The sequence below is a fragment of the Triticum urartu genome, chromosome 3A (assembly GCF_056163025.1).
Source record: "Triticum urartu cultivar PI428250 chromosome 3A, HENAU_Tu73, whole genome shotgun sequence".
Lineage (NCBI taxonomy): Eukaryota > Viridiplantae > Streptophyta > Magnoliopsida > Poales > Poaceae > Triticum > Triticum urartu.
This window is the reverse complement of record NC_141875.1, coordinates 510,483,284-510,509,294: the sequence shown is the minus strand read 5'-3', so window position 1 is coordinate 510,509,294 and position 26,011 is coordinate 510,483,284. Positions and strand designations below refer to the sequence as shown.

Sequence of the window (26,011 nt, the reverse complement as noted above, 5' to 3'; positions counted from 1 at the left end):
GGGGTCCCGTGCGCACGGTACAGGTCCGTGGGCACGGGGTGCCCAGAGAGTTTTTGGGGGCCCGTGCGCACAGGGTCTGGGGTCCGTGGGCACGGGGTGGGCGGAAATTTCTCGATTTTGTGGCGGAAAATGGAGATTTCTTGGGCAAAATTGGGGAGATTTTGGGGATGGATGGTGGGGAAAAGATGGGGGAAAGCTAGATCCACTTGAAACCAAGCAAATCCATGGGTCAAATCCAACAAAACACCATCAAAACCAACTAATCACAAAAAAATTTGGGGCTATTTTTGGTGGGAAATTTTCGAAATTAGGACGAAATCAACAAAACTAGGCTAGAAAACAAAGAGGGGGGCTCCAATTTCGTGAGAAACCTTGGCTCATGATACCAAATGATATAGGGTGGAACCCTAAGTGGAGATCTTTCACGAATTGGAGGGGGAATCCCCAAGAACAAGATGAACACAAGAGGGAAAACAAGAGGAACACTCAAGAACAAGTCCAATCACACATCCACTAGACAATCAAACACACAAGATCCACAAGGTACATGAACAATCAAAGGGAAATGAGATACATGGTAGAGTTCATCCCAAATCCTATGAAGGAGATGAGGGCTTGATGATCTAGATAGATCCTTCCCACAAGGGGGTCTTCATCCACTAGGGATCTTCTCCAATGGAGGCCTTGAACTCCAATGGAGTGTCTCTCTCTCAAGAGGAATCCCACAAGGGGAGATACATGAGTTAAGCTCTACCTTTTAGATCTATTCTTAGCTAAGTCTAAATGGAGGAGATGAAGGAGTATATATAGGTCCAAGGGATGAAGGGGTAAGCAGGGGCGAAAAGGGATTACATGGGCAAAGCCCGCAGCAACACACAGGGGGCCCCGTGCGTATGGGGTAAGTGGAGCCCGTGCGCACGGGGTATCCAGAGATCTGACGCAAGGGCCCGTGCGCACGGGGTCCGTGAGGCCCGTGGGCACGGTACACGCCCGTGCGCATGGGGGCTTCAGGACCGCCAGCCTGGGAGGCCCGTGGGCACGGGGTCGGAGGGGCCCGTGCGCACGGGGTTGCCTTGGAGCTTCTGCCTTCTTCTTGGCGCTTCCTTCTCCGCTTCCAAGCTTCCCTCTTGGATGGTGTAGATGTTCTCTTCTTCTTAGACTCCTCCTCGATGAATGTGTAGCTCCGCTCATATCTATGTATGCATACGGGAGAGGGGTCAAGTAGTATATCATCCTTGAGAGGTACAAGTGGACACATGTAAAAGAGATGATTCACCTTTGTATGTATGAAGTAGATGTGGCACGTGTCATTTGTCAAATGGACTCTTGACATGGTGATGTCCATAGGATGCTCCGCATCATGTTGTCTTCCACGTTTCTCAACTTCGACATGCGCTGCTCCCCGGCACAACGGCATCTCCAACCCTGCCATCAGACACAGGCGATACGGCGATCCCGATCAAGATTCTTCAGTCAAGGTGGCGCAAGAAGAACGGGGACATGTTTCAAGCGCAGTGGTCGGCGGGCGCATCGCTCGACACCACCTGGGAAGACAGACAGGCGCTCCAAGCTCGTTTCCCCCATGCGAAGACTTGGGGACAAGCCTCGTCTCAAGGAGGAGGGGATGTTAGCGCCCCTGGCGGCTCGGCCTCACCTGCCAATGAGGACCGGGCTCGGCCCAGCCGCGCCCGACGCAGCAACCAGTGCTACTTCGGCCCAGAATGGCACAACCAGCCCAGCCCAACAGCTCCTACTACTTAAGGCACTGCTCCCAGCTTTCCTTTCATCCAGTGGATCACGAACCCGGCGGTGGCACGAACTCTAGTTTTTCCTTTACCGATCTATTCTTGTAATCAAACTTGTATCCCGACTGTGTTGCCACCGAGAGAAATACTAGATCGATCCTTCCCCTTGCTTGTCCCTAACAATCCCCGTCGCCGTCGGTCAGAATCAACATGTTTCTTACGTGACCGGCTTTGTATTCCGTGGCTCCTGTGGATTCAGGTCGGCAGCTGTCCCGTGGATCGATGAGGGCATATCCCAGGAATATGTGCCTAAAATTTTGGTGAGACGGGACCTTGTAGCGAACTTGCAGTGGAATATCCCTTTCAGTTTCACGGGCGCACGATTCGCCAGGATATGTTGGCGGCCGCGCAATAATGTCTGCCCTTCTCCCTGGAACAAGATTCAGCACTAGCAGGTTGCAGAAAAAAGCAAACGCCACGGTTTCTTGCAGCCTGAGACACGTTGGGCCAAAAAGGCTCACTATCTTACACCGTCTTTTAACTGATGATAATTCTCCCGCAAAATAGGGAAAAAAACTTTATAAATGATGCTTGATGGCAAATGCACACGACCACAAATGCACAAATTCACATGTGCACGGTTGGACGTAGTACTCTTTATAACTGCCAAAAAAAAAGTGCCTATGACGGCGACCGGATCAATAGTAAACAAAGACGTGGCAAGTATGAGGATATATGCCTTCGGTTGTGCACGGAGGTTCATCAATTTGTGACCACAAAACAATTGTCATTTTCGTATACTACAAATCCAACAAAATGATAACTCGGCGAACGTCAGTTGGGAGAGGATGTCAAGCGAACGTTTTTTTGCAACTTTATTTGATAGGAGATGGCAAATTGTGCGCATTTTTTATGCAATTTTTTTTCTTCTTTTCAGAAAATTTCATGTATCTCTGAAGAAATGTCTCAACCTCATACAACTAAATTGGACTTCTAAAACGTTCTCATATATCAACACCTCCTAACAAACGTTCGTCATATATTGTGGCCCCAAATTTATGAGTCAAACTGTTACGGATGGAATCAAACATGCAAAGTTGTCCGTCAATGACAAGCCAGCTTCTGAAAGACTAGCGAAATTGCTGCTAGATGTGTTGGCTGGAACCATGTGACACATGTGGTAAGCTATCAAATATGTTTCAACTAATCAATGTATACGTGCAATGCACGTTAATTGAGAAGTAGGATATTATTTGCGTGTTATTATGTGATTAGCATTATTTTTGGCATGAAATTAACTGCATGCCAAATGTGTTGAGCGCTCGACATTGAAACAATCTAGGTCGTTGGATTAACATGATTTAATGATTGAGATTAATTACATCTACCTCTTTGAGTCTTTTTACATTGATATAGATATAGATGATGTGTTTCCCGCAAAAAAAGAAAGATATAAACGATGTGTGGCTTGACAAATACGTGATTTTACTCCAATTTGTTTGCCCCTTCCGAGCTTCTTATATTTGCATACAACTAGGAACTTATTAAGGAGTATGTTAGACAAATTTAAGATAGAATTTTGGGACGGAGTGAGTACTTATGAAAGAAGAAAATGTTGGAATATCCAAGTAGTAGAAGGGGCATCATGCTTGAGACAATATCGATCAGCCGAAATTGACTTTCGTCGCATCAACTCATGTATTCTTTCATCAAATCAATAGATAGATGGGATACAGCGAGCCTTCACCATTGCCAGGCGGCACAAGGACGACACGCACAAATTAGTCAATACTACTATCGAGTTCGCCATTGGCGCTCGAACTCCTCACCCTTAATTAGTTTCCACCGACGCCCTACCCAAACTCGTACGCACTACACGCCAGCATATCAGGCAAGCAAATCAGAAGACAAGGTATCGATCCCCAAATTAATCGTAATGCAGCAGGGTTGGGCGGATCAGTTCTTGACGCCGAGCGGCATGGGCATGCCGTCCTGGACGGTCACCGGCAGCGACTCGAGCTTGCAGTCGAGCGGCAGCAGCGTGCTCTCCTCGACGAGCACCCGGCTGACGAGCCGCAGCAGCGTCTCCTCCATGTCCTTGCCGTCGCTCCATGGGTGCACCTCGGCCTGGAGCAGGCCGGGGTTCTCGCAGATGAGGTCCCACACGGGGAAGCCCTTGCGCGGCATCATGAAGTCCTCCCTGGCGAGCCGCAGGGACGGGCAGTAGTCGCCGCGGCCGTCGCCGAGGTAGATGAAGCGCTTCCTGCCGCCGTCCGCCGCGGCGGCGGAGGCGCGGATGCGGTCGAGCACCTGGCCCTTGCACATGTTGGGCGGGCATGTGCCGAGGCCGCAGCCGTGCGGGGCGGCGTGGAAGTCGTGGTGCGGCGCGATGCGGAGGCGGCCGTCGGCGTCGACGCGGCTGGGGTTGGTGTTGATCTCGGAGAAGCAGCCCCGGAGGCCGTGGTGGTCGAGGACGGCCTCGATGAAGAAGCGGTTGGCGTCGCTGAGGACCCGGAGGTCGCAGCCGAGGCTGTAGGCGGCCCGGATGGCGGCGACGACGTGCGGGTCGATGGGCGCGGCCCGGAGCACGTCGGCGACGTCGCGGAGGGTCTTCCCCTGCGCGTGCAGCTCCCCCATGACGGTGTCGATGAGGGTGTTCCACGGCATGGTGGGCAGCAGGCGGTCGAAGAGGTCGGTGGCCCCCAGGCCGTCGACGACCCAGTTGTCGCTGTCGACGTCGATGATGGTCTTGTCGAAGTCGAACACCACCACGACGCCGGCCATCCCGACGGACGTACGCTCCTTCTTCCTGGACTTTGGATGGAGTGGCGTGCGAGCGTGCGAGCGTGCGTGCTGGCGTGCGTGTTTGCGGGCTGCCTCGAGTGGTCTTGACGAGGAAAGGGCGTGGAGGCGGGCGCGGGGCTATATACTGGCCCGGGACGGGGAGGCGGGAAAGATGCCGAGGGAATATTACGAGATGCCTAGGGAATAGGGGCAGGCATCGGATCGGACTTGCTCCGGCGCGTTGCGCCCTTTCCGGGAGGCGCGCTGTGTGAATCAGGTCTGGTTTGGGCTTTGATTCGGTTTTATTGTAGTTTATGCCGTGGCATATGCGCGTTCGCGTCTTTGCCTCCCGCGGCAAGAAGACGCGAGGTGGCTTCTCGTGGTGTGGCCGTGAACGTGAAGGATCCGGAGGACCTCATGCATGTGGCGAGGGGAATATCCTCTCCCTCGTGCACTCGTAGTGCCTGTAAAGTGAGAAGATTAGGGAGAACTGATCACCACACTCGATTATGCTCTAGGCTGTGCCATATATACACTTAGAGGACAGCAGCCCAGGGAGATCATGGGTGCTCCACTGCTAGAGATCGTGCGCCACTAACACTGCAGGAGGGCGCCACGATCACACGCACGCTCTACACCGTATGCCAGAGGCTATACGTATACACATGCGATATACAAAAGCAGTACAGTCTACCCCCCCCCCCCCCCCGGTCGTGACGTCGTCGGCCGCGATGCAAAGACTGGATCAGAACTCTGAGAAAACGTCCGACGGCATGCCTTTGGTCATGATGTCGCGAGTTGTTGATACGTGAGGATGTGAAGAACACGAAACTGGCCGAGGGCGACGCGCTCGCGGACGAAGAGGATGTCGAGCTCCACGTGCTTGGTCCGTCGATCATGCACGGGGTTGGCCGACAAGTAGACAGCAGACACGTTGTCGCAGTACACCAGCGTTGCCTTGGTCACCGGAGCGAAGAGCTCGCCGAGGAGCTGGCGGAGCCAAATGCACTCAGCAACGGCGTTGGCGACGCCGCGGTATTCGGCCTCGGCGCTGGACCGGGAGACGGTTGCTTGGCGCTTGGAGGACCAGGAGATGAGTGCATCGCCGAGGTAAACACAGAAGCCGGACGTGGAGCGGCGCGTGTCGAGGCAGCCGGTCCAGTCCGTGTCGGTGAACGCGCGGAGATCCAGAGTGCTCGAGGCGTGGAGATGAAGGCCGAGTGCACACGAGCCGCGCACGTACCGGAGCACGCGCTTGACGGGTCATGCATGTGGAGGCATATCTGCTGCACGACGTAGGCGCTCTCGGGCCGCGTGATGGTGAGGTACTGGAGAGCGACGGCGATGCTCCGGTATGCAGACGGGTCGACAACGCACGGCCCGTCAGCCGATGGAAGCTTGCTCTTCGTGTCAATGGGCGTCGGCGAGGGATGGCAGGTGTCCATGCCGGCACGATCCAGGAATTCTTCAGCATACTGGTGTTGGGACAGGAAGAACCCAGCCGAGGTGCGCGTGACACGGATCCTGAGGAAGAAGTGGAGGGAGCCCAGGTCCTTCATCGCAAACTCGCCAGTGAGGCGCGTGATGATACGGTGGAGCACGGCGTGCGAGGACGCGGTGAGCACGATGTTGTCGATGTAGAGGAGGAGGAACTTCGTGTCGTCGCCGTGCCAAAAAGTGAAGAGCGAAGAGTCCGAGCGCGTGGCTGTGAAGCCAATCGAGCGAACGAAGCCGGCGAAGAGAAGGAACCAGGCATGGGGCGCCTGCTTCAGCCCGTACAAGGACTTGGAGAGGCGGCAGACGTGTTCTGGCTTGGCCGGGTCGACGAAGCCGGCAGGCTGCAGGCAGTAGACCTCCTCCTCCAAGGTGCCGTGAAGAAACGCGTTGGACGCGTCTAGTTGGTGCACGGGCCAGCCACGCGACGCGGCCAGGGTGAGCACCGTACGGATCGTCGCCGGCTTGACAACGGGGGAGAACGTTCCACCGTAGTCGATGCCAGCGCGTTGGCGGAACCCACGCACGACCCAGCGTGCTTTGTAGCGGGCAAGCACACCGCTGGCGTCGTTTTTGTGCTTGAAGATCCATTTCCCAGTGATCAAGTTAGCACCAGGGGGCGCGGAACCAGCTCCCACGTACGGTTGCGGACGAGAGCGTCATGCTCATCTTGCATGGCGGCAAGCCAGTGCGGGTCGCGGACGGCAGCGCGGACGGAGCTGGGAACCGGCGAGACCGACGAGGACATCGAGGAAGTAGATGTCGAGGCAGCGACCGCGTCGTAGTAGCGCGGGTTGGGGCGGAAGATGCCGCGTTGAGCCCGCGTGACCATGGGCGCTGGTGGCGCGACGAGCGGTGCGCGCGGCGCTAGCGGCACGACGCTGTTGATGGAGACGCCCGTGCCCCCAGTGGACGCAGGAGTGCTTGACGAAGACGTGGTCGAGCCGCCCGTCGAAGAGCCCGCGGCGAGGCGGGGGCTGCGCGGGGCAGTAGTCGGTGAAGACGAGCCGGTCGTGGGAGATCCAACGGTGGAGCTTGAATGTGTCGAGGGCGCGCTTGGCGCAGGCGATGACGAGGCGTCCGATGAGGATCCAACGCCTGAGCTTGAACCAGGCAAAAGCGCGGGCACACCACGACTCCTGATCACTGATACGTCTCCAACGTATCTATAATTTTTGATTGCTCCATGCTATATTATCTACTGTTTTGGACATTATTGGGCTTTATTATCCACTTTTATATTACTTTTGGGACTAACCTATTAACCGGAGGCCCAACCCAGAATTGCTGTTTTTTTTGCCTATTTTAGGGTTTCGAAGAAAAGGAATATCAAACGGAGTCCAAACAGAATGAAACCTTCGGGAACGTGATTTTCGGAACGGACAAGATCCAGGAGACTTGGACCCTACGTCAAGAAACAAAGGAGGATGTCACGAGGTAGGGGGCGCGTCTACCCCCCCTAGGCGCGCCCTCCACCCTCGTGGGCCCCCTGTTGCTCCACTGACGTACTCCTTCCTCCTATATATACCTACGTACCCCCAAATGATCAGATACGGAGCCAAAAACCTAATTCCACCGCCGCAACTTTCTGTATCCACGAGATCCCATCTTGGGGCCTGTTCCGGAGCTCCGCCGGAGGGGGCATCCATCACGGAGGGCTTCTACCTCAACACCATAGCCTCTCCGATGAAGTGTGAGTAGTTTACCTCAGACCTTCGGGTCCATAGTTATAAGCTAGATGGCTTCTTCTCTCTTTTTGGATCTCAATACAAAGTTCTCCCCCTCTCTTGTGGAGATCTATTCGATGTAATCTTGTTTTTACGGTGTGTTTGTTGAGACCGATGAATTGTGGGTTTATGATCAAGATTATCTATGAACAATATTTGAATCTTCTCTGAATTCTTTTATGTATGATTGGTTATCTTTGCAAATCTCTTCGAATTATTAGTTTGGTTTGGCCTACTAGATTGATCTTTTTTGCAATGGGAGAAGTGCTTAGCTTTGGGTTCAATCTTGTGGTGTCCTTTCCCAGTGATAGTAGGGGCAGCAAGGCACGTATTGTATTCTTGCCATCGAGGATAAGAAGATGGTTTTTTTATCATATTGCATGAATTTATCTCTCTACATCATGTCATCTTGCTTAAGGTGTTACTCTGTTTCCATGAACTTGATACTCTAGATGCATGCTGGATAGCGGTCGATGAGTGGAGTAATAGTAGTAGATGCACGCAGGAGTCGGTCTACTTGTCTCGGATGTGATGCCTATATACATGATCAAACCTAGATATTCTCATAACTATGCTCAATTCTGTCAATTGCTCAATAGTAATTCGTTCACCCACCGTAAAATACTCATGCTCTTGAGAGAAGCCACTAGTGAAACCTATGGCCCCCGGGTCTATCTTCATCATATTAATCTTCCAATACTTACTTATTTACTTTGCTTTTATTTTAATTTGCATTTTTATCACAAAATTACCAAAAATATTATCTTATCATATCTATCAGATCTCACTCTCGTAAGTGACCGGGTGAAGGGATTTACACCCCCTTATCGCGTTGGTTGCGAGGAGTTATCTGTTTTGTGCAGGTACGAGGGACTCATGCGTAGCCTCCTACTGGATTGATAACTTGGTTCTCAAAAACTGAGGGAAATAGTTACGCTACTTTGCTGCATCATCCTTTCCTCTTCAAGGAAATCCAACGCAGTGCTGAAGAGGTAGCAAGAAGATTTTTGGCGTCGTTGCCCGGGAGTCTACACAAAAGTCAACATACCAAGTACCCATCACATACCCTTATCTCTCGCATTACATTATTTGCCATTTGCCTCTTGTTTTCCTCTCCCCCACTTCACCCTTGCCGTTTTGTTCGCCCTCTCTCTCTCTATCCTCCCTCTCTTTCTCTATTTGCCTCTTTTTGCCCGTTTCTTGTTTGCTTGTGTGGTAGATTGCTTGTTTGTCCCAATGGCTCTACCTAGATTGGGTGATCTTCACCTTAAAAGGTTAGAAGAGATTGAAAGCAATGTCAGGAGTTTTATGGTTTTGCAATTTGAGCATAATAATTTCTTCAGAAACGAGCTTAATGAATAGAAAAGTTTTATGAGTTTTATGAATAAAGAGCTCGATGATATGTCTAAAGAATTTGATGGTTTGAGATCCCAAATTGCTCGTCTTGAGAAATTGACTGCCAAAATTTCGGATAAGCAGGCTACCTTAGTTAATAGGATGGCCGCTAAACCGAATTTCTATGAAAATAAAGATGAAGATCTAAAAGTTATTGATGTGTCCCCTATTAAATCTTTGTTTTGCAATATGAATCTTGATAATGATGGGACTTAATATGATCCACCTGTTGGAAATATGCCCTAGAGGCAATAATAAATTGGTTATTATTATATTTCCTTGTTCATGATAATCGTTTATTATCCATGCTAGAATTGTATTGATAGGAAACTCAGATACATGTGTGGATACATAGACAACACCATGTCCCTAGTAAGCCTCTAGTTGACTAGCTCGTTGATCAATAGATGGTTACGGTTTCCTGACCATGGACATTGGATGTCGTTGATAACGGGATCACATCATTAGGAGAATGATGTGATGGACAAGACCCAATCCTAAGCCTAGCACAAGATCATGTAGTCCGTATGCTAAAGCTTTTCTAATGTCAAGTATCATTTCCTTAGACCATGAGATTGTGCAACTCCCGGATACCGTAGGAGTGCTTTGGGTGTACCAAACGTCACAACGTAACTGGGTGACTATAAAGGTGCACTACGGGTATCTCCGAAAGTGTCTGTTGGGTTGGCACGAATCGAGACTGGGATTTGTCACTCCGTGTAAGCGGAGAGGTATCTCTGGGCCCACTCGGTAGGACATCATCATAATGTGCACAATGTGATCAAGGAGTTGATCACGGGATGATGTGTTACGGAACGAGTAAAGAGACTTGCCGGTAACGAGATTGAACAAGGTATCGAGATACCGACGATCGAATCTCGGGCAAGTATCGTACCGATAGACAAAGGGAATTGTATACGGGATTGATTAAGTCCTTGACATCGTGGTTCATCCGATGAGATCATCGTGGAACATGTGGGAGCCAACATGGGTATCCAGATCCCGCTGTTGGTTATTGACCAGAGAACGTCTCGGTCATGTCTGCATGTCTCCCGAACCCGTAGGGTCTACACACTTAAGGTTCGATGACGCTAGGGTTATAAAGGAAGTTTGTATGTGGTTACCGAATGTTGTTCGGAGTCCCGGATGAGATCCCGGACGTCACGAGGAGTTCCGGAATGGTCCGGAGGTAAAGATTTATATATGGGAAGTCCTGTTTTGGTTACTGGAAGAGTTTCGGGGTTTATCGGTAATGTACCGGGACCACCGGGAGGGTCCCGGGGGTCCACCAAGTGGGGCCACCAGCCCCGGGGGGCCACATGGGCTGTAGGGAGTGTTCCTTGGCCTACATGGGCCAAGGGAACCAGCCCCACTAAGGCCCATGCGCCTAAGAGATGGAGAGGGGCAAACCCTAATGGGATATGGGCCTTAGGGCCCATATTGGTGCGCCTCCCTCTCCCATCCCCTCTTGGCCGCCCCCTTTGCTCCCCATCTAGGGCTGCCGCCCCCCCTAGGGGTGGGAACCCTAGAGGGGGCTCAGCCCCTCCCCTTCCCCTATATATATGAGGCCTAGGGCTGCCCATAACACACATGTGATTCGATCTCTCGTTGGTGCAGCCCTGCATCTCTCTCTCCCTCCTCTCCCGTGGTGCTTGGCGAAGCCCTGCAGGATTGTCACGCTCCTCCACCACCACCACGCCGTTGTGCTGCTGCTGGATGGAGTCTTCCTCAACCTCTCCCTCTCTCCTTGCTGGATCAAGGCGTGGGAGACATCGTCGGGCTGTACGTGTGTTGAACGCGGAGGTGCCGTGCGTTCGACACTTGGTCATCGGTGATTTGGATCACGACGAGTACGACTCCATCAACCCCGTTCACTTGAACGCTTCCGCTTAGCGATCTACAAGGGTATGTAGATGCACTCTCCTTCCCCTCGTTGCTAGTCTCTCCATAGATAGATCTTGGTGACACGTAGGAAAATTTTGAATTTCTGCTACGTTCCCCAACAGTGGCATCATGAGCCAGGTCTATTGCGTAGATTCTATGCACGAGTAGAACACAAAGTAGTTGTGGGCGTTGATTTTGTTCAATATGCTTGCCGCTACTAGTCTTATCTTGATTCGGCGGCATCGTGGGATGAAGCGGCCCGGACCAACCTTACACGTACTCTTACGTGAGACCGGTTCCACCGACAAACATGCACTAGTTGCATAAGGTGGCTGGCGGGTGTCTGTCTCTCCCACTTTAGTCGGATCGGATTCGATGAACAGGGTCCTTATGAAGGGTAAATAGCAATTGGCATATCACGTTGTGGTCTTTGCGTAGGTAAGAAACGTTCTTGCTAGAAACCCATAGCAGCCACGTAAAACATGCAAACAACAATTAGAGGACGTCTAACTTGTTTTTGCAGGGTGTGCTATGTGATGTGATATGGCCAAAGGATGTGATGAATGATATATGTGATGTATGAGATTGATCATGTTCTTGTAATAGGAATCACGACTTGCATGTCGATGAGTATGACAACCGGCAGGAGCCATAGGAGTTGTCTTAATTTATTTATGACCTGCGTGTCAACATAAACGTCATGTAATTACTTTATTTTATTGCTAACCGTTAGCTGTAGTAGTAGAAGTAATAGATGACGTGACAACTTCATGGAGACACGATGATGGAGATCATGATGATGGAGATCATGGTGTCATGCCGGTGACGATGATGATCATGGAGCCCCAAGATGGAGATCAAAGGAGCTATATGATATTGGCCATATCATGTCACTATTATTTGATTGCATGTGATGTTTATCATGTTTATACATCTTATTTGCTTAGAACGACGGTAGTAAATAAGATGATCCCTCATTAAAATTTCAAGAAGTGTTCTCCCCTAACTGTGCACCGTTGCTGCAGTTCGTCGTTTCGAAGCACGCCGTGATGATCGGGTGTGATAGATCCTTACGTTCACATACAACGGGTGTAAGACAGTTTTACACATGCAAAACACTTAGGGTTAACTTGACGAGCCTAGCATGTACAGACATGGCCTCGGAACACAGAAGACCGAAAGGTCGAGCATGAGTCGTATAGAAGATACGATCAACATGAAGATGTTCACCGACGTTGACTAGTCCGTCTCACGTGATGATCGGACACGGCCTAGTTAACTCGGATCATGTAATCACTTAGATGACTAGAGGGATGTCTATCTAAGTGGGAGTTCATAAGATGAACTTAATTATCCTGAACATAGTCAAAAGATCTTTGCAAATTATGTCGTAGCTCGCGCTTCAGTTCTACTGTTTAGATATGTTCCTAGAGAAAATTTAGTTGAAAGTTGATAGTAGCAATTATGCGGACTAGGTCCGTTAACTGAGGATTGTCCTCATTGCTTCTTAGAAGGCTTATGTCCTTAATGCACCGCTCAGTGTGCTGAACCTCGAACGTTGTCTGTGGATGTTGCGAACATCTGACATACACGTTTTGATGACTACGTGATAGTTTAGTTAAACAGTTTAGAGTTGAGGCACCGAAGACGGTTTTGAAACGTCGCGAAACATATGAGATGTTTCGAGGGCTGAAATTGGGATTTCAGGCTCGTGCCCACGTCAAGAGGTATAAGACCTCCGACGATTTTCTTAGCCTGCAAACTAAGGGAGAAAAGCTCAATTGTTGAGCTTGTGCTCAGATTTTCTGAGTACAACAATCATTTGAATCGAGTGGGAGTTGATCTTCCAGATGAGATAGTGATGTTTCTCCGAAGTCATTACCACCAAGCCGCTAGAGCTTCGTGTTGAACTATAATATATCAGGGATATATATGATGATCCTTGAGATATTCGCGATGTTTGACACCGCGAAAGTAGAAATCAAGAAGGAGCATCAATCGTTGATGGTTGGTGAAACCACTAGTTTCAAGAAGGGCAAGGGAACAAAGGGATACTTCATGAAACGGCAATTCAGCTGCAGCTCTAGTGAAGAAACCCAAGGTTGAACCCAAACCCGAGACTAAGTGCTTCTGTAATAAAGGGAACAGCCACTGGAGCAGAATTACCCTAGATACTTGGTAGATAAGAAGGCTGCAAGGTCGATAGAAGTATATTGGATATACATTGTGTTGATGTGTACTTTACTAGTACTCCTAGTAGCACCAGGGTATTAGATACCGGTTCAGTTGCTAAGTGTTAGTAACTCGAAATAAAAGCTACGGAACAAACGGAGACTAGCTAAAGGTGAGCTGACGATATGTGTTGGAAGTGATTCCAATGTTGATATGATCAAGCATCGCACGCTCCCTCTACCATCGAGCTTGGTGTTTGCGTTGAGCATAGACATGATTGGATTACGTCTATCGTAATACGGTTATTCATTTAAGGAGAATAATGGTTACTCTGTTTATTTGAATAATACCTTCAAATGGTCTTACACCTGAAATGAATGGTTTATTGAATCTCGATCGTAGTGATACACATGTTCATGCCAAAAGATAGTAATGATAGTACCACATACTTGTGGCACTGCCACTTAAGTCATATCGGTATAAAACGCATGAAGAAGCTCCATGTTGATGGATCTTTGGGCTCACTCGTTTTTGAAAGGTTTGAGACATGCGAACCATGTCTATTGGTGTTTATGCATGAAGAAACTCCATGCAAATGGACCGTTTGAACTCACTTGATCTTGAATCACTTGAGACATGCAAATCATACCACATGGGCAAGATGACTGAAAGCCTCGTTTTCAGTAAAATGGAACTAGAAAGCAACTTGTTGGAAGTAATACATTTTGATGTGTGCAGTCCAATGAGTGTTGAGGCGTGTAGTGGATATCGTTATGTTCTTACTTCATAGATGATTTGAGTAGATGTTGAGTATATTTACTTGATGAATCACGAGTCTGAATTATTGAAAGGTTCAAGTAATTTCAGTGTGAAGTTGAAAGATCGTCGTGACAAGAGGATAAAAGATCTATGATATGATCATAGAGATGAATATCTGAATTACGAGTTTGGCACAGAATTAAGACATTGTGGAAATTGTTTCAAAACTAATACAGCCTGGAACACCATAGTGTGATGGTGTGTCTGAACATCATAACTGCACCCTATTGGATATGATGCATACCATGATGTCTCTTATCGAATTACCACAATAGTTTATGGGTTAGGCATTAGAGACAACCACATTCACTTTAAATAGGGCACCACGTAATTCCGATGAGATGACACCGTATGAACTATGGTTTAGAGAAACCTAAGCTGTCATTTCTTAAAAAGTTTGGGACTGCGACGCTTATGTGGAAAAGTTTCAGGCTGATAAGCTCGAACCCAAAGCGGATAAATGCATCTTCATAGGACAACCCAAAAACATTTGGTATACCTCCTATCTCAGATCCGAAAGCAATAAAGGATTGTTTCTAGAATCGGGTCCTTTCTCGAGGAAAAGTTTCTCTCGAAAGAATTGAGTGGGAGGATGGTGGAGACTTGATGAGGTTATTAAATCGTTACTTCAACTAGTGTATAGCAGGGCACAAAGAGTTGTTCCTGTGGCACCTACACCAATTGAAGTGGAAGCTTATGATATTGATCATGAGACTTCGGATCAAGTCACTCCCAAACCTCGTGGGATGACAAGGATGCGTACTACTTCAGAGTGGTACGTAATCCTGTCTTGGAAGTCATGTTGCTAGACAACAATGAACCTACGAGCTATGGAGAAGCGATGGTGGGCCTGGATTCCGATAAATGGCTTGAGGCCATATAATCCGAGAGAGGATCCATATATGAAAACAAAGTGTAGACTTTGGAAGAACTACTTGATGGTCGTAAGGCTGTTGAGTACAGATGGATTTTAAAAGGAAGACGGACAATGATGGTAAATGTCACCATTAAGAAAGCTCGACTTGTCGTTAAGATGTTTACTGACAAGTTCAAGGAGTTGACTACGATGAGACTTTCTCACTCGTAGCGATGCTAAGAGTCTGTTGGAATTATATTAGCGATTACTGCATTATTTATGAAATCTTGCAGATAGGATGTCAAAACATTGTTTCCTCGACAATTTTCTTGAGGAAAGGTTGTATGTGATACAACCGGAAGGTTTTGTCAATCCTGAAAGATGCTAATAAGTATGCGAAGCTCCAGCAATCCTTCTAAGGATTGGAGTAAGCATCTCGGAGTTGGAATGTACGCTTTGATGAGATGATCCAAGACTTTGGGTTTATACAAAGTTTATGAGAAACTTGTATTTCCAAAGAAGTGAGTGGGAGCACTATAGAATTTCTGATAAGTATATGTTATGGATCAGAAATGATGTAGAATTTCTAGAAAGCATATAGGGTTATTTGGAAAGTGTTTTTCAATGGAAAGCCTGGATTAAGCTACTTGAACATTGAGCATTAAGATCTATAAGGATAGATCAAAACGCTTAATGGTACTTTCAAATGAGCACATACCTTGACATGATCTTGAAGGTGTTCAAGATGGATCAGTCAAAGAAGGAGTTCTTGCCTGAGTTGTAAGGTATGAAGTTAAGACTTAAAGCTCGACCACGGCAGAATAGAAAGGACGAAGGTCGTCCCCTATGCTTAAGACATAGGCTCTACAGTATGCTATGCTGAGTACTGCACCTGAAGTGTGCCTTGCCATGAGTCAGTCAAGGGGTACGAGAGTGATCCATGAATGGATCACGGGACAGCGGTCAAAGTTATCCTTAGTAACTAGTGGACTAAGGAATTTTCTCGATTATGGAGGTGGTAAAAGAGTTCGTCGTAAAGAGTTACGTCGATGCAAGCTTAACACCTATCCGGATAGCTCTGAGTAGAGATACCGGATACATATAATGGAGCAACAATTTAGAATAGCTCCAAGTAGAACAGTTATTTGGATTAGCTCCAAATAGAACGTGGTAGCTACATCTAGGAGATGACATAGAGATTTGTAAAGCACACACGGATCTGAAAGGTTCAGACCGTTGACTAAAACCTCTCTCACAAGCAACATGATCAAACCCAGAACTCTTTGGGTGTTAGTCACATGGCGATGTGACCTGTGAGTGTTAATCACATGGCGATGTGAACTAGATTATTGACTCTAGTGCAAGTGGGAGACTGTTGGAAATATGCCCTAGAGGCAATAATAAATTGGTTATTATTATATTTCCTTGTTCATGATAATCGTTTATTATCCATGCTAGAATTGTATTGATAGGAAACTCAGATACATGTGTGGATACATAGACAACACCATGTCCCTAGTAAGCCTCTAGTTGACTAGCTCATTGATCAATAGATGGTTACGGTTTCTTGACCATGGACATTGGATGTCGTTGATAACGGGATCACATCATTAGGAGAATGATGTGATGGACAAGACCCAATCCTAAGCCTAGCACAAGATCATGTAGTTCGTATGCTAAAGCTTTTCTAATGTCAAGTATCATTTCCTTAGACCATGAGATTGTGCAACTCCCGGATACCGTAGGAGTGCTTTGGGTGTACCAAACGTCACAACGTAACTGGGTGACTATAAAGGTGCACTACGGGTATCTCCGAAAGTGTCTGTTGGGTTGGCACGAATCGAGACTGGGATTTGTCACTCCGTGTAAGCGGAGAGGTATCTCTGGGCCCACTCGGTAGGACATCATCATAATGTGCACAATGTGATCAAGGAGTTGATCACGGGATGATGTGTTACGGAACGAGTAAAGAGACTTGCCGGTAACGAGATTGAACAAGGTATCGGGATACCAACGATCGAATCTCGGGCAAGTATCGTACCGATAGACAAAGGGAATTGTATACGGGATTGATTAAGTCCTTGACATCGTGGTTCATCCGATGAGATCATCGTGGAACATGTGGGAGCCAACATGGGTATCCAGATCCCGCTGTTGGTTATTGACCGGAGAACGTCTCGGTCATGTCTGCATGTCTCCCGAACCCGTAGGGTCTACACACTTAAGGTTCGATGACGCTAGGGTTATAAAGGAAGTTTGTATGTGGTTACCGAATGTTGTTCGGAGTCCCGGATGAGATCCCGGACGTCACGAGGAGTTCCGGAATGGTCCGGAGGTAAAGATTTATATATGGGAAGTCCTGTTTTGGTTACCGGAAGAGTTTCGGAGTTTATCGGTAATGTACCGGGACCACCGGGAGGGTCCCGGGGGTCCACCAAGTGGGGCCACCAGCCCCGGGGGGCCACATGGGCTGTAGGGAGTGTTCCTTGGCCTACATGGGCCAAGGGAACCAGCCCCACTAAGGCCCATGCACCCAAGAGATGGAGAGGGGCAAACCCTAATGGGATGTGGGCCTTAGGGCCCATATTGGTGCGCCTCCCTCTCCCATCCCCTCTTGGCCGCCCCCTTTGCTCCCCATCTAGGGCTGCCGCCCCCCCTAGGGGTGGGAACCCTAGAGGGGGCGCAGCCCCTCCCCTTCCCCTATATATATGAGGCCTAGGGCTGCCCATAACACACATGTGATTCGATCTCTCGTTGGTGCAGCCCTGCATCTCTCTCTCCCTCCTCTCCCGTGGTGCTTGGCGAAGCCCTGCAGGATTGTCACGCTCCTCCACCACCACCACGCTGTTGTGCTGCTGCTGGATGGAGTCTTCCTCAACCTCTCCCTCTCTCCTTGCTGGATCAAGGCGTGGGAGACATCGTCGGGCTGTACGTGTGTTGAATGCGGAGGTGCCGTGCGTTCGGCACTTGGTCATCGGTGATTTGGATCACGACGAGTACGACTCCATCAACCCCGTTCACTTGAACGCTTCCGCTTAGCGATCTACAAGGGTATGTAGATGCACTCTCCTTCCCCTCGTTGCTAGTCTCTCCATAGATAGATCTTGGTGACACGTAGGAAAATTTTGAATTTCTGCTACGTTCCCCAACACCACCTTTACCTAGAAGGCGTTCCAAAAATTCGGAGTTTTTAGATCTTGATGCTAAATTTGATGAAAGTGGGATTGAAGAAATCAAAACCCTAGATGCTGCTAAACCCACTATTATGGATTTCAAGGAATTTAATTATGAAAATTGCTCTTTGATTGATTGTGTTTCCTTGTTGCAATCCGTGCTAAATTCTCCTCATGCTTATAGTCAAAATAAAGCATTTACTAAACATATCGTTGATGCCTTGATGCAATCTTATGAAGAAAAACTTGAGTTGGAAGTTTCTATCCTTAGAAAAATTTATGATGAGTGGGAACCAACTATTAAAATTAAAATTAAAGATCATGAATGCTATGCTTTGTGTGATTTGGGTGCTGGTGTTTCCACGATTCCAAAGACTTTGTGTGATTTGTTAGGTTTTCATGATTTTGATGATTGCTCTTTAAACTTGCACCTTGCGGATTCCACTATTAAGAAACCTATGGGAAGAATCAATGATGTTCTTATTGTTTCAAATAGGAATTATGTGCCCATAGATTTTATTGTTCTTGACATAAATTGCAATCCTTCATGTCCTATTATTCTTGGTAGACCTTTCGTTAGAACGATTGGTGCAATTATTGATATGAATGAAGGAAATATTAGATTCCAATTTCCGTTAAGGAAAGGCATGGAACACTTTCCTAGAAAGAAAATTAAATTACCTTATGAATCTATTATGAGAGCCACTTATGGATTGCCTACCAAAGATGGCAATACCTAGATCTATCATTGCTTTTTATGCCTAGCTAGGGGCGTTAAACGATAGCGCTTGTTGGGAGGCAACCCAATTTTATTTTTATTCCTTGCCTTTTGCTCCTGTTTAGTAATAAATAATTTATCTAGCCTTTGTTTTGGTTGTGTTTTTTTGTTTAATTAGTGTTTGTGCCAAGTAGAACCGTTGGGAAGACTTGGGGAAAGTCTTGTTAATCTTGCTGTAAAAAACAGAAATTTAGCGCTCACGAGAATTGCTGCCATTTTTATTTAGAAAGTGATATTTAGTTAATTATTTTTGAATATGATTAATAGGTAAATTACTCACGTCCAGGAATTTATTTTAGAATTTTTGGGGTTCCAGATCTTGCGCTAGCTACAGATTACTACAGACTGTTCTGTTTTTGACAGATTCTGTTTTTCGTGTGTTGTTTGCTAGTTTTGATGAATCTATGGCTAGTAAAATAGTTTATAAACCATAGAGAAGTTGGAATACAGTAGGTTTAACACCAATATAAATAAATAATGAGTTCATTACAGTACCTTGAAGTGGTATTTTGTTTTCTTTCGCTAACGGAGCTCACGAGATTTTCTACTTTAAGTTTTGTGTTGTGAAGTTTTCATGTTTTGGGTAAAGATTTGATGGATTATGGAACAAGGAGTGGCAAGAGCCTAAGCTTGGGGATGCCCATGGCACCCCCAATATAATCTAAGGACACCTAAAAGCCAAAGCTTGGGGATGCCTCGGAAGGCATCTCCTCTTTCGTCTACTTCTATCGGTAACTTTACTTGCAGCTATATTTTTATTCACCACATGATATGTGTTTTGCTTGGAGCGTCTTGTATGATTTGAGTCTTTGCTTTTTAGTTTACCACAATCATCCTTGATGTACACACCTTTGAGAGAGCCATACATGATTTGGAATTTGGTAGAATACTCTATGTGCTTCGCTTATATCTTTTGAGTTATATAGTTTTGCTCTAGTACTTCACTTATATTTTTAGAGCACGGTGGTGGATTTGTTTTATAGAAACTATTGATCTCTCATGCTTCACTTAGATTATTTTGAGAGTCTTAATTAGCATGGTAATTTTCTTAAATAATCATAATATGCTTGGTATGCAAGAATAGTAAAAACTTTCTTATGAGTGTTTTGAATACTAAGAGAAGTTTGATGCTTGCTGATTGTTTTGAGTTATGGAGCTAATAATATCAAAGCCGTGCTAGTTGAGTAGTTGTGAATTTGAGAAATTCTTGTGTTGAAGTTTGCAAGTCCCTTAGCATGCACGTATGGTAAACGTTGTGTAACAAATTTGAAACATGAGGTGTTCTTTGATTGTCCTCCTTATGAGTGGCGGTCGGGGACGAGCGATGGTCTTTTACTACCAATCTATCACCCTAGGAGCATGCGCGTAGTGCTTGGTTTTTGATGACTTGTAGATTTTTGCAATAAGTATGTGAGTTCTTTATGACTAACGTTGAGTCCACGGATTATACGCACTCTCACCCTTCCATCATTGCTAGCCTCTTCGGTATCGTGCATTGCCCTTTCTCACATTGAGAGTTGGTGCACACTTCGCCGGTGCATCAAAACCCCGTGATATGATACGCTCTTTCACACATAAACCTCCTTATATCTTCCTCAAAACAGCCACCATACCTACCTATTATGGCATTTCCATAGCCATTCCAAGATATATTGCCATGCAACTTTCCACCATTCCGTTTATCATGACACATTCATCATTGTCATATTGCTTAGCATGATCATGTAGTTGACATAGTACTTGTGGCAAGGCCACCGTTCATAATTATTTCATACATGTCACTCTTGGTTCATTGCATATCCTGGTACACCGCCGGAGGCATTCATATAGAGTCATACTTTGTTCTAGTATCGAGTTGTAATCATTGAGTTGTAAATAAATAGAAGTGTGATGATCATCATTTTTTAGAGCATTGTCCCAAGTGAGGAATATATAAAAAAGAGAAAGGCCATAAAATAGAGAAGGCCCAAACAAAAAAAGAGAAAGGCCATAAAAAAAGAAGGCCCAAAAAAAGAAAAAAATGAGAGAAAAAGAGAGAAGGGACAATGCTACTATCATTTGCCACACTTGTGCTTCAAAGTAGCACCATAATCTTCGTGATAGAGAGTCTCTTGTTTTGTCACTTTCATATACTAGTGGGAATTTTTCATTATAGAACTTGGCTTGTATATTCCAACAATGGGCTTCCTCAAGTGCCCTAGGTGTGAGCAAGCAAGTTGGATGCACACCCACTTAGTTTCTTTTGTTGAGCTTTCATACATTTATAGCTCTAGTGCATCTGTTGCATGGCAAACCCTACTCCTTGCATTAACATCAATCGATGGGCATCTCCATAGCCCGTTGATTAGCCTCGTTGATGTGAGACTATCTCCTTTTTTGTCTTCTCCACATAATCCCCATCATCATATTCTATTCCACCCATAGTGCTATGTCCATGGCTCGCGCTCATGTACTGCGTGAACGTTTATAGGTTTGAGATTACTAAAGTATGAAACAATTGCTTGGCTTGTCATCGGGGTTGTGCATGATGAGAGCATTCTTGTGTGATGAAAATGGAGCATGACTAAACTATATGATTTTGTAAGGATGAACTTTCTTTGGCCATGCTATTTTGAGAAGACATAATTGCTTAGTTAGTATGCTTGAAGTATTATTATTTTTATGTCAATATGAACTTTTATCTTGAATCTTTCGGATCTGAATATTCATACCACAATTAAGAAGAATTACATTAAAATTATGCCAAGTAGCACTCCACATCAAAAATTATCTTTTTTATCATTTACCTACTCGAGGACGAGCAAGAATTAAGCTTGGGGATGCTTGATACGTCTCCAACGTATCTATAATTTTTGATTGCTCCATGCTATATTATCTACTGTTTTGGACATTATTGGGCTTTATCATCCACTTTTATATTACTTTTGGGACTAACCTATTAACCGGAGGCCCAGCCCAGAATTGCTGTTTTTTTTGCCTATTTTAGGGTTTCGAAGAAAAGGAATATCAAACCGAGTCCAAACGGAATGAAACCTTCGGGAATGTGATTTTCGAAACGAACAAGATCCAGGAGACTTGGACCCTACGTCGAGAAACAAAGGAGGAGGCCACGAGGTAGGGGGGTGCGCCTACCCCCCCCAGGTGCGTCCTCCACCCTCGTGAGCCCCCTGTTGCTCCACTGACGTACTCCTTCCTCCTATATATACCTACGTACCCCCAAATGATCAGATACGGAGCCAAAAACCTAATTCCACCGCCGCTACTTTCTGTATCCACGAGATCCCATCTTGGGGCCTATTCCGGAGCTCCACCGGAGGGGGCATCCATCACGGAGGGCTTCTACCTCAACACCATAGCCTCTCCGATGAAGTGTGAGTAGTTTACCTCAGACCTTCGGGTCCATAGTTATTAGCTAGATGGCTTCTTCTCCCTTTTTGGATCTCAATACAAAGTTCTCCCCCTCTCTTGTGGAGATCTAATCGATGTAATCTTCTTTTTGCGGTGTGTTTGTTGAGACCGATGAATTGTGGGTTTATGATCAAGATTATCTATGAACAATATTTGAATCTTCTCTGAATTCTTTTATGTATGATTGGTTATCTTTGGAAGTCTCTTTGAATTATCAGTTTGGTTTGGCCTACTAGATTGATCTTTCTTGCAATGGGAGAAGTGCTTAACTTTGGGTTCAATCTTGCGGTGTCCTTTCCCAGTGACAGTAGGGGCAGCAAGGCACGTATTGTATTGTTGCCATCGAGGATAACAAGATGGGTTTTTTATCATATTGCATGAATTTATCCCTCTACATCATGTCATCTTGCTTAAGGCGTTACTCTGTTTCCATGAACTTAATACTCTAGATGCATGCTGGATAGCGGTCGATGAGTGGAGTAATAGTAGTAGATGCAGGCAGGAGTCGGTCTACTTGTCTCGGACGTGATGCCTATATACATGATCATACCTAGATATTCTCATAACTATGCTCAATTCTGTCAATTGCTCAACAGTAATTCGTTCACCCACCGTAAAATACTTATGCTCTTGAGAGAAGCCACTAGTGAAACCTATGGCCCCGGGTCTATCTTCATCATATTAATCTTCCAATACTTACTTATTTACTTTTCTTTTACTTTGCATCTTTATCACAAAATTACCAAAAATATTATCTTATCATATCTATCAGATCTCACTCTTGTAAGTGACCGTGAAGGGATTGACACCCCCTTATCACGTTGGTTGCGAGGAGTTATTTGTTTTGTGCAGGTACGAGGGACTCGCGTGTAGCCTCCTACTGGATTGATACCTTGGTTCTCAAAAACTGTGGGAAATACTTACGCTACTTTGTTGAATCATCCTTTCCTCTTCAAGGAAATCCAACACAGTGCTCAAGAGGTAGCAATCACGAGTGGGACCTATAGGACAGGGGACGAAGCGGGCGATGCAGGCTGCGTGGGCGAAGGAGCAGGGGGTGGTGTTGAGAAGGGAAAGACTGTTTCATGGAAGAGGACATGGCAGGAAGTCAGGACGCGGCGCGAGACCGGATCGAAGCAGCGAAAACCTCGATGATCGGAAGGATATCCGAGGAAGACGCATGCGATATACCGAGGCTCAAGCTTGTGGCGAGTAGTAGTAGTGATATTCGGATAGCAGAAGCATCCAAAGACGTGAAGCTGGGAGTAGTCCGGGGCAACACCGAGTAGAAAATCATGCGGAGTGCAAGGCGCCGAGGCGCGGCACAGCCGGCGATTGATGAGGTATGTGGAGGTGTTCAGGGCCTCAGCCAAGAATTGCGGCGGCATCGACGCATGACAGAGGATCGAGCACACCCCGTCGTTGATCGTGCGAAGGATACGTCCAGCCTTGCCGTTATGCTGGCTTGTGTACGGACAGGTGAGGCGGAAATGAGTGCCATGGCGTGCAAGCAAGGCGCGCACGGTGGCGCTGTCGAACTCGCACCTGTTGTCGGTCTGAAGCGCAAGTACATGAAGCTAGAACTGGGTTTGAACATATGCGAAGAAATCAGTAAGGAAAGAGAGAGTTTTAGACTTGTGTTTCAGAGGGAACGTCCAGACATAGTGACTGAAATCATCGAGCACAACTAAGTAAAATTGATAGCCTGAGATTCTTACAACGGGAGATGTCCATACATCAAGATGTAAAAGCCGGAAAGGGAAAAAACTAGTGGTGCTAGATGACTGAAACGGAAGTCTAGTGTGCTTGCCCAAGCGACAGGCATGACAGAAGGGAGGCTCACGGCTGAACTCCAGGTGCAGATCATCAGCGATGGCGTGAAGCGAGGTAGCACCGGGATGCCCAAGGCGTTGGTGCCATAGGTCGGTCACAGCGACGCCGGCGAAGATGCACGAGGAGGGGAGTTTGGGCTGCACAACAGGGTAGAGGTTGCCGTCGGAATCACATCGGAGAATCACCACCCTGGTTCGAAGGTCCTTTACAGAAAAGCCACACGCGTCAAATTCAACAGAGATGGGATAATCACAGCAAAGCTGGCGAACTGAAAGTAGATTCTTGACAAGGGAAGGAGAAACGAGAATAATGCGAAGAGGAATAGGGGATGTGCCGGTGATCAGCGAGCCAGTGCCGACATGGGTGATGGGCAGGCGCTCGCCGTTGCCGACGATGATGCATGCATCAGTAGAGGAGGGGCGAGCAGAGAGAATATTACCGGGCGAGGAGGTCATGTGGGACGCAGCGCCGGAGTCGATGTACCACTCCGGTGCACTCCCAGAGGACGAAGGGCCGGCCGAGGCACTGTGGAGGGCGGCCTGCAGTGAGGCCATGTCCCAGGCCTGGTGAGGAGGCATGGACGAGCTCGCTCTGGGGCTGCCGAAACTAGGAGGGGCGGCAGCATACCCAGGAGGAGGGGCCCCGTAGCCATACGACGAGGGCGGCCGAGACGGAGCCCCGAACATGGCCTGCTGGTGCGGTGTGCCAAAGCGTGGGCCGAGCACGCCAGCGCCGGGCGCGCACCAGGCCATCGGCCAGGCCAGTCCACGAGTTGGCACCGGGCGCTGGCACGGGGTACGTCGGAGGACAGGGAGCCGAAGGAGATGGCGGAGGGGCCCTGCCGCCGCCGTTGCTGCATCCACACGGCGACGCTGACGCCCACGCCCTGGTTGGTGTTGCTGGGCGGGGGCGCAGGTGGCGTTGAGGAACTGCCGCGACCCGCCACGAGAGCGTGCACGGACTGCTCGGCGCGGTGCTCTTCAAGCAGGAGGAAGGAGCGCACCTGCAGCAAAGAGGGGAGAGGAACCTGTGAGGTGATGTGCAGGATGGCGGAGTGGTACTGCCGGTTCAGGCCGCGGAGGAGGTTGAAGACCTGCTGTGGCTCGGTCACCGGCTGGCCGAGGTCCCGAAGCTGATCGGTGAATTGCTTGAGTTTGGTGCAGTACGCCATGACCGTCATGTCGCCCTGAACAACGGTGTGGTACTCGGCGTCAAGGTAGACGGGGCGAGCAAGCTGGTTGTCACGGAAGACCCCGTCAATGGCCGCCCAGACGGTGAGTGCGGTGTCGTCCGGCTGCATGACGGCGTCGAGGAGCTCTGGCGAAATGGTGGTGTAGAGCCAGTGCACCACGACGTGGTCCACTATGTCCCACTCTGGATAGCCATGACGGTGGACGGCCGCGGAGCCGACGTGGTCGTGGAGGTCGAACATGCCGACAATGGTGTCAAAGTGGCGACGCCACTGCGTGTAGTTGCTGGCGAGGAGGTCGAGGGTGACGGGAACATGGCGGCGAATGTCAACCATCTGCAAGATGGAGGACGGGACAAAGGGCGGGACGGAGGGCACATGTGGCGTAGGAGGAGGCTGCGCAGGGCGCACCAGAGCAGGAAGCGCGGGAGGGGGTGGTGCAGCCGGTGCAGCAACAGCGTCGGCGGGAGGTGGTGGTGGTGGTGCATCGTGAGGGGAGCGGCATGGAGGACGCCATCGACGCCGTGCTGAGAGGAGCGAGGAGAGACGACGGGGTTGTCGTCCATGGCGGCGGAATCAAGACCGGCGACCAGTGCAAAAAGGATTGAGCTGGTCGGGGGAGTCTGATACCATGTAAAGTGAGAAGATTAGGGAGAACTGATCACCACACTCGATTATGCTCTAGGCTGTGCCATATATACACTTACAGGACAACACCCAGGGAAATCATGGGTGATCCATTACTAGAGATCGT

The 26,011-nt window shown here is 47.9% G+C and overlaps 2 protein-coding genes across 2 annotated transcripts; both read right to left on the bottom strand.

Moving 5' to 3' along the window:
- Positions 1–3,409: 3,409 nt before the first annotated feature.
- LOC125548607 (inorganic pyrophosphatase 1-like) lies at positions 3,410–4,771 on the bottom strand. The gene has a single exon (XM_048712172.2). The coding sequence runs from the start codon at positions 4,527–4,529 to the stop codon at positions 3,702–3,704; it is 828 nt and encodes a 275-aa protein (XP_048568129.2). The 5' UTR covers positions 4,530–4,771; the 3' UTR covers positions 3,410–3,701.
- Positions 4,772–5,312: 541 nt separating this feature from the next.
- On the bottom strand, positions 5,313–25,593 carry LOC147980307 (uncharacterized). Its single transcript, XM_087515551.1, has 5 exons — positions 24,868–25,593; positions 24,167–24,757; positions 6,938–7,189; positions 5,825–6,601; positions 5,313–5,783 (listed from the first exon to the last, which is right to left on the bottom strand). The coding sequence occupies exons 1-5, from the start codon at positions 25,591–25,593 to the stop codon at positions 5,313–5,315; spliced, it is 2,817 nt and encodes a 938-aa protein (XP_087371677.1).
- Between the last annotated feature and the right edge of the window lie 418 nt (positions 25,594–26,011).

Excerpts from the sequence above, each read along its gene's own strand:
- LOC147980307 (XM_087515551.1), bottom strand. The coding sequence starts at position 25,593 with ATGGTTGACATTCGCCGCCATGTTCCCGTCACCCTCGACCTCCTCGCC. Across the intron at positions 7,190-24,166 it reads GCATCTTCGCCGGCGTCGCT|ATACGTTGGAGACGTATCAG; the intron begins GTGACCGACCTA and ends CAAAAATTATAG. Across the intron at positions 6,602-6,937 it reads TCTTCGTCAAGCACTCCTGC|CACAAAAACGACGCCAGCGG; the intron begins GTCCACTGGGGG and ends TGGATCTTCAAG.
- LOC125548607 (XM_048712172.2), bottom strand. The coding sequence starts at position 4,529 with ATGGCCGGCGTCGTGGTGGTGTTCGACTTCGACAAGACCATCATCGAC.